The sequence below is a fragment of the Oryctolagus cuniculus genome, chromosome 17 (genome assembly GCF_964237555.1).
Source record: "Oryctolagus cuniculus chromosome 17, mOryCun1.1, whole genome shotgun sequence".
Lineage (NCBI taxonomy): Eukaryota > Metazoa > Chordata > Mammalia > Lagomorpha > Leporidae > Oryctolagus > Oryctolagus cuniculus.
The window spans coordinates 20,481,690-20,495,106 of record NC_091448.1 but is presented as its reverse complement, the minus strand read 5'-3'; the positions used below and the strand labels follow the sequence as shown (position 1 = coordinate 20,495,106).

The 13,417-nt window shown below is 50.5% G+C and overlaps 1 protein-coding gene across 8 annotated transcripts in view; it reads right to left on the bottom strand.

The window, feature by feature from the left end:
- The window catches only part of STAT3 (signal transducer and activator of transcription 3), a 64,312-nt gene that overhangs the window by 7,969 nt on the left and 42,926 nt on the right, over nt 1-13,417 (bottom strand). For all 8 annotated transcript variants that reach the window (XM_070060679.1, XM_070060678.1, XM_070060681.1 and 5 more), the window contains 13 exons: nt 10,002-10,097; nt 9,749-9,830; nt 9,455-9,549; nt 9,134-9,285; nt 5,782-5,940; nt 5,544-5,636; nt 4,565-4,624; nt 3,780-3,809; nt 3,587-3,680; nt 3,372-3,419; nt 1,411-1,494; nt 726-824; nt 502-637 (listed from right to left, as the gene is read on the bottom strand). In XM_070060679.1, the coding sequence (XP_069916780.1) occupies nt 502-637; nt 726-824; nt 1,411-1,494; nt 3,372-3,419; nt 3,587-3,680; nt 3,780-3,809; nt 4,565-4,624; nt 5,544-5,636; nt 5,782-5,940; nt 9,134-9,285; nt 9,455-9,549; nt 9,749-9,830; nt 10,002-10,097 (1,228 nt within the window). The remainder of the gene's footprint in view (nt 1-501; nt 638-725; nt 825-1,410; nt 1,495-3,371; nt 3,420-3,586; nt 3,681-3,779; nt 3,810-4,564; nt 4,625-5,543; nt 5,637-5,781; nt 5,941-9,133; nt 9,286-9,454; nt 9,550-9,748; nt 9,831-10,001; nt 10,098-13,417) is intronic.

The window sequence follows — 13,417 nt, the reverse complement described above, 5'->3', positions numbered from 1 at the left end:
GTACCAGTTACTCTGCTTCTGATCCAGCTTCCTGCTAGCACACACCCTGAGAGGGAGCAGGAAATAGTTCAAGTACTTGGGTCCCTGCCACCTTCGTGGGAAACATGGATTGAGTTCTGAGTGCCTGGCCTTGGTCTAGCCCAGCCATGGTTATTGCAGGCATTTGGGGAGTGACCCGGTGGACAGAAGATCTCAATCTCTCTGTGCCTTTCAAATGAAATAATTGTTTTACAAGTTTATTTAAAAAAATTTTATAAGGTTGGACAAGATATTATCCTCAAAGGGCAGGAAAGACAGCAACCAGAGGAGAAAAACGGAAAAATCTCCCTCCCACCTCATAGAAGCGAGCGGCAGGTCCCTGCACCCCGACGCCCAACCTCACGGAGCAAAAGCTTCCTGCCCGAGCACAGTGCCTTGCTCAGGGCACACCGACTGCAGGAGAGCCCCCCGGGCCAGATTCCTCGTCTGAGGAGGGCAGGGGAAGAAGAGGTGACAGCGAACCTAGGAGTTTCTCGGCCAGCGTGGTCAGCTGCTCGATGCTCAGCCCCCGCTTCGTGGTGGAGGAGAACTGCCAGCTCAGCACCTCGGCCACTTGATCCCAGGTCCCGATCGGAGGCTTGGTGAAGAAGTTCACGTTCTGTGAAGACACCGCGGTCGCCGTTCAGACGAGGGCGTGGTGCCAGTGACCGGTGCTGGGTCCTTACCGGCGAGCCCCGGGCACCGACCTTGGGGTTGTTGGTCAGCATGTTGTACCACAGGATGGACGCCCAGGCGTTCGGCATCTGGCAGATGTTGGAGATCACCACCACGGGCAGGGAGTGGGTCTGCACAAAGTGGGGCAAGGAGTTGGGGGGTCACTGCGGCTGCCACAGCTTCCAGAGGCTGCACCCCCTCCTCACAGGCAGGGTTTGGCATACAAGGATGCGCCAGGAGGCACACCCGCTGCCAGCTCTGGCGCGGAGCGGCGCCAAGTCAGCACAACACTCCGAGGGGAGGGGACAGAATGCTGGGCAAGGCCTCGGGACGCAGGCTGCCGTCTGCACACACCCAGAAGCTCGGAAGTCACCCCCGGCTCACAGGCCGCCAAGTCCCCATTAACACCGGAAGGCATTCTCCAAAAAGTAAAGCCGCCTCTTCCCACGAAACAGCGAGGTGGGAGAAACCGCACACAGGGATTCCTGCTTTCCCAGGCCTCTGCCATGTTCCTCTGCACACTGGGACCTCCCGTATCACGTGTGTGTGCGTATTCTGAGCTCTCAGGACGCCATGCTCAAGCGGGCCACCAGGAATGTTTCAGAGAACCGAACCCCCAGCAGGGCGCTTCGCAAACGGCGACCACTGCCGCTCAGCTGGTCACGACCCCACAGCGGGGCTCTGTCCCGAGCCAGCCCTGCACAGCGTGCGGCTCACCTCCAGGTCAATCTTGAGGCCTTGGTGGTACACCTCAGTCTCAAAGGTGATCAGGTGCAGCTCCTCCGTCACAATCAGGGAGGCCTGCAGGAACAACAAGTGCACCCTGTGTCCCGCTGAGGGCAGAGTCCCGGCCTCGCGACTCGGAGCTGGGCAAGGCGCCAGGTGGCCACGCACAGACGGCCTGGGACCCGGCTCAGCGTGTGTGCCCTCCTCAATGCTAAGAGCGGGACCCGACTTTCCACTCTGTTTTGGTTCTGGTATCACACAGATCCGACGGTTATTTATAAAACGTGTATGGCACAAAGAATAACAAAACCGCGAGCTCCTGTGCGCCCACCCCCCCACCCCCCTTCAGGAAGAGACCACAGCCCCTGAGATTCTCAGCAGGCCCGTCCCTCCTCCCTCGGAAGTAGCGGCTGTCGTCCTAGCTGTTCTTAGTGTGTCTATCTGTTTCCCTAGACAGCATCTGTAAGCTTCCTTTGAGGTGTCTGGGAGCCCTGTACACGTGGAGTCTACCCCGTGTGTTCTTCTGTGCCTCAGGTCACCCACGGAGGGGTCCCTGTGGCTGTGTGCATCTGCCGCTCACTCCTGTTCAGGCTGAGCAGCGTGTGTGAGTGTAGTGCTGATGGCCGTTCGTCTGGGTCACGTTCAGAGCGCACAGGCAGGCAGCTGAGGCTCTGTGGTACCCCCTGTGCCGTCTCAGGATCTGCACTGCTGCCGTACGGCTATTCCCAAAGAGACTGGGAGAATGTCTACTCCTGCCAGCGCTGCAGCAACATTTTTGCAACAAGAGTACTAATGAATTCTCAGAAAAAGAATTCCAAATCATGTGAAAATATGCTTTTTCTGATTGTAAAAGTAAGACACTTTGTCTAAAAGGCAAATAACTAAGATGGTACAAATAATAAGATGGCACAGAGCAGCCTCAGATTCAGCAACACTGATATACAGGCACCATTTGGTGTATATTTCTCTAGAATGTTACATACACACATAATCATATTTTTAAGCAAACATACTATTACATTACTCAAATTATTTTACATTCTGCTTTTTCTAAATAAATATGCCACACACATTAAGAATGGCTTAGTGGGGGCCGGTGCTGTGGTGTAGCGGGTAAAGCTGCCGCCTGCAGTGCCAGCATCCCATATGGTCGCCAGTTCAAGTCCCTACTGCTCTACTTCTGATCTAGCTCTCTGCTATGATTTGGGAAAGCAGTAGAAAATGGCCCAAGTCCTTGGGCCCCTGCACCCATGTGGGAGACCTGGAAGAAGCTCCTGGCTCCTGGCTTCAGATCAGCGCAGCTCCGGCCATTTCGGCCAATTGGGGAGTAAACCAGCAGATGGAAGACCTCTCTCTCTCTCTCTCTCTCTCTGCCTCTCCTTCTCTGTGTTAACTCTTTCAAGTAAAATAAATAAATCTTAAAAAAAAAAAAAAAAGAATGGCTTAGTGGACAAACATCAGAAAAAGCACAAGATATTCTAAGTTTTAAAAATCACTACAAACTAGTTTTAGCGCTGTTTACCTAATTTTTAAAAAGTGTACTGTTGACATCAAGAATCCAATAGTCTGGATCAATGGCAGGCAGAAGTAAGTCAGAAGGGAGAGAACAGAACAAGTTGTGCTCTTCTTTTTTCTAATTTTAACTCCGATGTACGTGTGAGGTTCACACCCTCTCTCCCACCCTCAGTGAGAAAAACAGGTCGCTGTGGCGCAGCCAGCTGGCAGCAGCTGGAAGGGGATTCGCAGAGCCCCCGCCCACGTGGGGCTCAGCTCGGGCTTTCCGCCCCCACCCTCCCAGAAGCCTCAACCCCGCTCGAGCGCCCACAGCCTGGGCACTGCCCCGCCGCACCCCGCGGCCCACCGTCCCTCTTCCGAGTGCCCACAGCTGAAAGCACAGGTGGAAGTCTCTCTGGCTAAGAGGGCTTGTTCTCTCGGACCCTGGCAAGACTTACATCACAATTGGCGCGACCCCCGTTGCCACATCTTTGCTCCCGCAGGGTCTGTAAGAAAGGTAAAGCCCGTCTGTCGTGGGAGCCCTGCCCCTCCCGCTCCGAGAAGGCCAGTGCAGACCCCTCCTCTGCAAAGGGCGGTTCAGGTCCCTCCCCCTCTGCAAAGGGCAGTGCAGGCCCCTCCCCCTCCACGAAGGGCGGCTCAGGCCCCTCCGTACCAAGTGCTTGAACTCTGCAGACAGGCTGCCGTTGTTGGACTCTTCCATGTTCATGACTTTGGTGTTTGTGCCCAGGATGTTAAACTTCCGGGATCTGAATCACAGGAGAAAAGCCAACCACACAGGTGACCGAGTGGCCAGAGGACAAAGTTAGGTCGAACAGAGCGGGAGGCCGCCTGCAGGCCGCACTCACCCTCGGAGAGCCGCCACGTCCCCGGAGTCTCTGGAAGAACACACGGCGGTTAACCAGGCGGGATGGCTTCCTTCCAAGGCCTGCTCTGACCCCGTTATTCACTGCAGGGAGAACTCCTGTGCCTGCGAGTTTCTTTAAACTATTCAGCTGGATCATTTCACGTGTGGAACACAAAACCCTGGGGCCAGCGTTGTGGCACAGCAAGTTAAGCCACCGCTGGGGACGCTGGTTCACAGACCAGCACTGCTCCCCTCTGATCCAGCTCCCTGCTAAGATGGCCCGAGTGCCTGGGCTGCTGTCACCCATGTGGGAGGCCAGGACGGAGTTCCAGGCTCCTGCAGCCACGGGGAGTAAACCAGTGGATGGAAGATCTCTGTGTCTCACCCTCTCTCTGCCTTTCAAACAAATAAATCTTTAAAAAGAAATAAAATTAAACTGGAAATACTTTTTAAAAAGTATCCCATTATCTGGTAAAGGATGGAACAAATTTTAAAAATTCACTCTTTCTATATATTCTTCAATTGTATACAATAAAAATGTGTAAATTACATTTATACAAGTAAAAATACGAAACAAAGAAAAGGCAGGGGTTGGTGGTCAAAATGGCAGCCCTCGGTCTGTGCTGCCAGCTTTGGGGTTTCGTTCAGGCACGTGACTGACAACACACTGGGAGGCTTTCGCAAACTTCTATTCATAAAACAAAGACCTCTGAATGCAGATAAAGTCTCCAAAGTTCTCATTTCTCTGTCCTTCATTTGAAAAAAGACCGAGATTGGGGTACTCACTTGTCAATGCACACTTTAATTTTAAGCTGATAATTCAACTCAGGAAATTTGACCAGCAATCTGTTAAAACATCCAATCAAAAACAGTCCATTAGGCCCCCCCATAAGGTCTGGCTGAAGAAATGCAAACTTCACAAGCCTTCATATCTAAGTGGTAAATAAATCAATCCCAATTCCTCCTCTACCCAAGGCCGTCTCTGATCTTAGACTGAGCAACACTCGTGCAGGCTGAGAAAAAGGCGGCCACAAAAGGGTAATAAAAGCCACTTAATGACAAATGTTACAGGAATGCAGGCTCTGCAGCTGTGTTCTTTCTATGAAACCTGAAACCCAACACCGTATCAAGTTTCTGAGAAGAGAAATTTCACTGCGGAAGGGCAAAAACCAAGCACACCTATTCTGACTCCAGTGAGAAAGCACCATCTCTCCCTAAGGGCCACAACCCATCTGCCTGGGTCCTCTTAGCTTTTACATTACTAAGCTTTCGTCTCTCCTGGAAAATCTTCAAGGGAAACAAGGGCCGGCCCTTCAGTTGCTGCTCGGGACACCTGTATCCCACCAAGTAGTTGGGTCCTGGCTTTGACCTGGCCCAGCTCCAGCAACTGCGGGCATTTGGGGAGTGAACCAGTAGATGAAGCTATCTTCCTCTCCTTCTCCACATTTCAAATAAATAAAAATTGGGGAATAATAATAATAAAAAAGAACAGAAAATAACTGACATCAACTTGCACCTTTGGGAGGGCAGAGGAGAAGCTGTGTCCCAAGACGCTAGGCCCGGAATCACTGGAATATTCCCAGGAGGCCTCAAAAAAGATCACTGTTCTTTCACCTTTGCCATCAGAATCAAAGAGCAAGTGGATTATGCCAACAACTTTCCAGTCCCACAGCACTGCTGCCTGCGACGCCTGGAAAGAAGCCAACTGCCCACCAACTGTGTTCTCGCCCTCAGCGTCCCTCGGCAGAACGTGCACGGAGCCCACCTGACTTTTGTGGTGAACTGGACTCCAGTCTTGATGACCAGCGGCCGGTCGGGGTGCATGGGCATGCAGGGCTGCCGCTCCACCACAAAGGCACTGCGAGGACAGAGAAGGCCACCCGTCACCGGCGGGCCAGGGACCCGCGCTCCACCCGCCATCTTCCACTTGAGGACACGAGGTTTGTTTGCTTCAGTTTGGTTTTCTCGGTCAGATGGGGGAAGGGACAAGGATGCCAAGTTACCTTTTCATCAGGTTTCGGAACAGCTCTACAATCCTCTCCTCCAGCATGGGCCGGTGCTGCACGATGGGGTCCCCTTTGTAGGATACTTTTTGTTGCAGTTCCTCCAGTTTCTTAATTTGTTGGCGAGTCTGAAGTTGAGATTCTGCTAATGAGGTTATCCTGCCAACAGCGTAAGAAAGCTACCAGTTACTGGAGTATACAAAGGAGAGTAGAAGGGAAAGGCAACAGCACAGATACAAACACCACCACTAAGAACTTCTGTAAAATAAGGGGAGTATTTTTTATTGTAGTAAAATATATATAGCATAAATTTATCATTTTAACTATTTTAAGTGTTCAGTTCAGTAGCACAGAATAAAGAAAAGGATGAGTTTAATTCCACTTTTTTTAAAAAAAATTTTATTCATTCATTTGAGAGGTAGAGCTACAGACAAGAGAGAGGGAGAGACAGAAAGAAAGGTTTTCTAACCCAAATGGCCACAACAGCCAGAGCTGGGCTGACCTGAAGCCAGGAGCCAGGAGATCCTTCTGGGTCTCCCACGTGGATGCAAGGGCCCAAGCACTTGGGCCATCTTCTACTACTTTCCCAGGCTACAGCAGAGAGCTGGGTTGGAAGAGGAGCAGCCAGGATACAAATCAGTGCCCATATGCTACAGGTGGAAGCTTAGCCTACCATGCCACAGCGCTGGCCCCTTAATTCCATTTTTTAAAAAAAGATTTATTTATTTATTTGAAAGGCAGATTGACATCTGCTTCCATCTGCTGGTTCACTCCCAAAATGGTTGTAATAGCCAGGTCTGGGCCAGGCCAAAGCCAGGAGCCAAGAACTCCATCTGGTCTCTCACATGTGTAGCAAGGTCCAAGCACTTGGGCCATCATCCTCTGCCTTCCTAGGTCACTGGCAGGAAGCCGGATAGGAAGCCGGATAGGAAGCGATGCGGCTGGGACTCAAACTCACTTCAGTTAGTACAGTAGATTCACACACAGCAGCTTAACCCCCTGCACTACAGCACTGACCCTTCTGCCTTTTTTTTTTTTTCAATAGTCTCTTTCTAAAATTTCAAATTTCAAAGAGGGGGCTGAGCAGAGAAGAAGCGGTATTAAAGCTCACACCATGAAGAGGCATCACAGGAAAGTAACAAGCATTATAGCCCAGATATTCAGATGATGAAATGTGGAATTCGGCATGTACTTTCCTCGTCTTACCTTGTCCATGTACCATTATGGCAAGAACGGAAAAAGTGGGGCCAGTGCTATGGTGTAGTGGGCTAGGCCTCCGCTTGTGGCACCGGCCTCCCATATGGGTGCCAGTTTGTGTCCTGGTTGCTCCTCTTCCAATCCAGCTCTCTGCTAATGGCCTGGGAAAGCAGTGGAGGATGGCTCAAGTGCTTGGGCCCCTGCGCCCATGTGGGAGACCCAGGGGAGGCTCCTGGCTCCAAGCTTCAGTTGGGCCCAGCTCTGGTCATTGCAACCATTCAGGGAGTGAACCAGCAGATGGAAGACCTCTTTCTGTCTCTCCCTCCCTCTGTCTGTAACTCTTATCTCTCAAATAAATAAATAAATTAAAATACTTTTTAGGGGCCAGCGCTGTGGTGCAGCAGGTTAACACCCTAGCCTGAAGGGCCAGCATTTCATGTGGGTGCCGGTTCTAGTCCCGGCTGCTCCACTTCCGTTCCAGCTCTCTGCTATGGCCCGGGAAAGCAGTAGAAGATGGCCCAAGTCCTTGGGCTCCCGCACTCGCTTGGGAGACCCAGAGGAGGAGGCTCCTAGCTTCGGATCGGCGCAGCTCCGGCTATTGGGGCCAATTGGGGAGTGAACCAGCAGATGGAAGACCTCTCTCTTTCTCTTTCTCTGCCCTCTCTGTGTAACTCTGACTTTAAAATAAATAAATAAATCTTTTAAAAATACTTTAAAAAAAAATATAACAAGCATATGGAAAAAATGAGTAGGCAGGAAGACAAAGCTGATTTAAGTCTATCACCAAGAACAGACATCAGTGTCTCTCTGATGATTTACCACTAGATTAATAAAGACTACAAGACCTCAAAGAGAGAAGGATGAGGGGGAAGGATAACTGCACCGGTTTTCTTTTTATTTTATTTAATTAATTATTTTCACTTTATTTGAAAGGCAGAGAGACAGAGAGCGAGAGAGATAGATGGAGAGAGCTCTTTCATCGTCTGGGACACTCCTCAAACACCTGCAACAGCCAGGGCTGGAGGAGGCAGAAGTCAGGAGCCTGGAACTCAGTCTGGGTGGCAGGAGCCACCGACCCTCCCCAGGCACACATTAGCAGGAAGGCGGCTGGGAAGCAGAGTGGCTGGGACTTGAGCCAAGCACTGCAACACGGGATGCAGGTGTCCTAGGGTGGCTAACCCCGTGCCGCACACCAGCCCCTGCTGCATGGGTTTCTGAGCTCTTGGTCTCTCCTCTGGCACTTCCTTTCTGCCACTGCCACAACTAAAGCTTCTTGGTTCCCGGATCAGGAAGCATTTAAAACTGCTTTCAGTAAAATAACAACACTCGAGGGGTTGGTGAGGATATGAGCGGGTAGGCGTTCTCCTGTAGAGTCATCTCAAATTTCCAGTTTCATGTTCTCTGTATCAGTTCCCTCTCGTGTCAAGATTCTTTTCATCTAAGCTTGCAAAAATGCTTGGAAGTAAAGGTAACAGAAGAACATACACAGAATGACCCTGCTAGCATAAAACTAGCACACAGATCCCTATCCATGCCTGCAACTATCCATGACAAACGGCAACATGACGGTCACTAAAATGGCAACTACTGGTACCTCTTGAATGACTGGATTTTAAAGGATTTTCATCTCCTTATTCATTTTCTGTAAGTGAACTATTTTCCCTACAAAGAGCAAGAGTTTTTTTAGACTACTAAAGTAACTAAATTTAAAAACTTGGTCTATGATGCAAGCCTTTAGCCTAGCAGCTGGGATGTCCACGTGCCACATCAGATGCCTACGTCTGGGTCTCAGCTCAGGCTCCCAATTCCAGTTTTCTGCCAGGGAGAGGCAGTGGGGAGGCTCAACTAATGGGATGCCTACCGCCTACGGGGAGACCTGAACTGAGTTCCTGGCTCCTGGCTCCAGCCCACTCCAGTCCCCGCTGCTGCCAGCCTCTGGGGAGTACACAGCAGTTGGGAGCTCGCTCGCTTGCTTGCAGGTTTTGGACAATTTTTAATGTGTCCAAACACAGTAAAAGCTTTCACTACTGGACAAAACTGGAGTATGCAAAAGGCCCAGCTCAGAGGTGAGAGCAACTCTGTGGGCCTGCAGTTAGGACCATAACTGAACAGAGCTTTCTAGAAGGAAAGGGGAAGTGTCCCTGTCATCTCTTACCAGTTTTCTAGACGGTCTAGGCAGATGTTGGGAGGGCCTCCGATGCAGGCGATCTGCTGCCGCCTCTTCCAGTCAGCCAGCTCTTCGTCCGTGAGAGTTTTCTGCACGTACTCCATTGCAGACAAAAGCCCTGCCAGCTCGCTCACAATGCTCTGGTTGAAAACCAAAACAAAGTCAGAACACATTTCCTCATTCATCTCTAACCACATTCTCTGGTCAATTCCAAAGAAGGAACTTATTAGAAACCAGCAAGTTCTGCCGTGAGGCGGCGAAAGGCTGTGTGTGCACGAGACAGCAGGGGAGGCTGTCGGAGGCCCTTACTCTCCGCATCTGGTCCAGCGCGGTGAGCATCTGTTCCAGCTGCTGCATCTTCTGCCTCGTCACGGACTGGTTGTTTCCATTCAGGTCCTGCATGTCTATAGACGGAGGAAACGCTCCTTGACCATGGCCTGAGAGCATGCTCCACCCCGCAATAACCAGGTCCTATAAGCACCAGGAGCCCCAGCACCACATGCCCTACAGTCAACTCTGAACACAGATGCAAGACAAGCCCCTGAACTCAATGCACAACCTCACTTTCTACAGGCCATTTTGCCGTTTCTGCCAGTCACTTGCCTCCTTGGCTCTTGAGGGTTTTATAGTTGAAATCAAAGTCATCCTGCAGATTCTCTACCACTTTCATTTTCTGCTCTAGATCCTGTTTAAAAAAAAAAAAAAAACACCAAAATACAGAAGTAAAAAAAGAGATTTCCTTACAGAGAAGGAAAAGAGTTTCAGAGAACTAAAACGAAACCCAGACCTCAAAAAGGGTAGGCACAGGCCCCACACGCACATCCCCGAGAAGGCTTCTCGCCTAGGACTCGCTCACCTGCACTCTCTTGCGGACATCCTGCAGGTGCTGCTCCAGCATCTGCTGCTTCTCCGTCACCACAGCAGCCGTGGGGTGGTTGGCCTGGCCTCCTTGCTGCCCAAAAGGAGTGACATACATGTGAAGACATGACACACAGAATGACAAGTGCCCTCGTCCACTCGCCATCCCACTCCACCTCCTTCTCCTGTTTGGCTCGAGACGCCACTGCCATTGTGACAGGAAAGGAAACAGAAGTCATCCAGGTGTCCCACATAGGTGACAGGGACCTAAGGACCTGGACCACCTTCTCCTGCCTTCCCAGGTGCATCAGCAGGAAGCTGAATCAGAAGCAGCATAGCCGAGACTCAAACCACACTCTGATATGGGATGGCACCATCCCAAGTGGTGGCCTAACCTGCTCTGCCACAACGCCAGCCCCTGTGTGGGTAGCTTTTTACAGACATGTCATAGCATAAACCCACTCCATGTATTGAACCAGGAAACTCCATGGGTTTTTTTTGTTGTTGTTGTTTTTGTTTGTTTGTTTGTCTTTTTGACAGGCAGAGTAGATAGTGAGAGAGAGAGACAGAGAGAAAGGTCTTCCTTTTTGCCGTTGGTTCACCCTCCAATGGCCGCCGCGGCCGGCGCGCTGCGGCCAGTGCACCGCGCTGATCCGATGGCAGGAGCCAGGAGCCAGGTGCTTTTCCTGGTCTCCCATGGGGCGCAGGGCCCAAGCACCTGGGCCATCCTCCACTGCACTCCCTGGCCACAGCAGAGAGCTGGCCTGGAAGAGGGGCAACCAGGACAGAATCCGGCACCCCGACCGGGACTAGAACCCAGTGTGCCGGCGCCGCAAGGCGGAGGATTAGCCTAGTGAGCCGCGGCGCCAGCCGAAACTCCATGTTGAACTAAGGCATGATCCCTGCCTTCATTGAAAGTTCACAAAGGTAGGCAAATCAAAAATTCACAATTAAAAAATTTTAAAAGATTTATTTATCTATTTGGGGGGCAGAGTTACACACACACACATACAGAGAGAGAGAGAGAGAGAGAGAGAGAGAGAGCGCACAACGAATCTTTCATCTGCTGCTATTGGATGTCCCCAAAAGAGGGCCCAACATGCCAGCGTCAGAGGCGGCCATTCTCTCCCTTTCTGGGGGGTCCTCTGAGAAGTCCTGGGAAGGTGACCCCCAACCAGACTTATTCTCCCCTTAGTGGGAGTGACTCATCTGATTGCTAAGAATAAGACAAAGACTCTGTGTGCACAGAGATCTTCAAAGAGCTAACATGTAAGCTGGTGCCTCCCTCCTCTCAGGCTGGTGGTCCTGAGACACCCCTGGGATGGGAGTGAGGCTTGGTTTCTAAAAGCACTTCTTTTTTAAAGATTTATTTATTTATTTGAAAGGTAGAGTTGAGAGAGAGAGAAAAGGAGCAGGGAGAGACAGAGAGAGAGGTCTTCCATCCACTGGTTCACTCCCCAACTGGCCACAATGGCCAGAGCTGAGCTGATCAAAAGCCAGGAGCCAGGAGCCTCTTCCAGGTCTCCCACATGGGCGCAGAAGCCCAAGCACTTGGGCCATCTTTTGCTGCTTTTCCAGCTGCATCAGCAGGAGCTGGAATTGGAAGTAGAGTAGCCGGGACCTGAACCAGCGCCCATATGGGATGCCAACACTGCAGGCAGTGGCTTTACCAGCTACGCCACAGCACCGGCCCCTAGAAGCAGTTATAGAGGCCTCCCTCTCCATGTTCAATGTTAGTCTATGGTCTCTGTCGTGCCATGTGGAGGGGCTGTTAGCAGACCCAATCTTTCCGCCCCAAGATCCAACTCAGGGGACAGGCACCAGAGGGCCCTGTGGTTACCAGCTCAAGCCATGCTTTCCAGGTGACCTAACATGCTTTCTGACTAAGAGTACAGCTGATATTTTAACCTATATTCAACTCCCACGTCGATTTCTCAACTGGTACTGTACTTGAAGGGAGCAAACAGATGTGATCAGTCACTGCCCACAGAAACCAGCCTCGAACACCTTTGGGGGAACTTCATTGGCTCCTCCCTGCTTCCAGGTGCAAACATCTGGGCCCAGCACCCAAGACACTTCACACAGTCTCAGAACAATGTAAGCCTCCCCTCTCTGGGCTTCAGCTGCCCCTTGCCACCCACACTGCTCTCAACACAGCGTGTTTTCACAGCGTAGCTCCCCCGACACACACCATCGCTCGGCCTGGCGTGTGCTGCTGTCCAAGCACACCTGAATCCTTCACCATCCAGTGCAGTAGAAGTGTTCACTCCCCTGCGAAGTCTTCTTCAACTTCCTTAGACAAAATGACTCACATCCTCCTCTGTGCTTTTCTTGCTTTGAGTGTTTGTGAATCTATAATCCCAGCTAGCTGAGAGCCCTGAGGAGCAGGGGCTACATCTACCCTCCTATTGCTTGTTGTTTGCCCATACCAGGTATTTAAAAATATGCCAGATGATGAAAACAGAGGGAATATAGTGAGGCCTGGGCTGGGGCCGCAAGTATCTCCCTTACAGCTCTATGTCAGGGGCTGCAACCTTTTCATCTGGGAGGTAAACACTTTTACCTTGCTGGGTCTCACAGACACCACCCCAAATACCCAGTCACGTTACAGCATCAGGAAAGCAGCCATGATGATGCATGGATGAATGTGGGTGGGTTCCAAAATATCTCAATTAGATTTGAGCTATGGTCACTGTTTTCAGACCCTGGATTAGAGTAGTAAAAATATCCCTGAGGGACTGGCATCATGATAGCAGATAAAGCAGCTGTCGGCAAAGCCAGCAACCCATATGGGCACCTGTTCATGTTCTGCCTGCTCACTTCCAGTCCAGCTCCCTGCTATGGCCTAGGAAAAGCAGAAGATGGCCCAAGTGTTTGGGCCCCCAGCCCAGTGCCCGCTGTTGTGGCCATCTAGGAGTAAACCAGAGGATGGAAGATCTCTCTATGCCTCTCTCTCTGGTACTGTGACTTTCAAAGTAAATAAATAAATCTTTAAAAAAAAAATGTATCTTGAGGGGCCAGCACTGTGGCGCAGTGAATTAATGCCCTGGCCTTCGAATGGTTAAGTTAAGAGATGAAAATTCTGTTATGTGTGTTTTATACCATAATCTTAAAAAGGGGGGAAGGGGGGAGAAAAAGAAGTCTCTAATTATAGGACATTAAAGAAAACCCCTCAGATAAAATTTTAAAAATCTCCTATAACCAATTAATGATTCGATACATATTCTTCTAAATTTTTTCTCATATATACCAATAATATATGCATATTATACATGATCAGTTTTGCATTTATGCATCCAATCGTCTCTTCCATCACATCTTCTAACTGTTACTGTTACTGCTGTACACACTACTGAGTCATAAAATAAGGGGCCTTTCTGGATTCTTGCTACTGTAGCTCCAATGGTTTTGTTC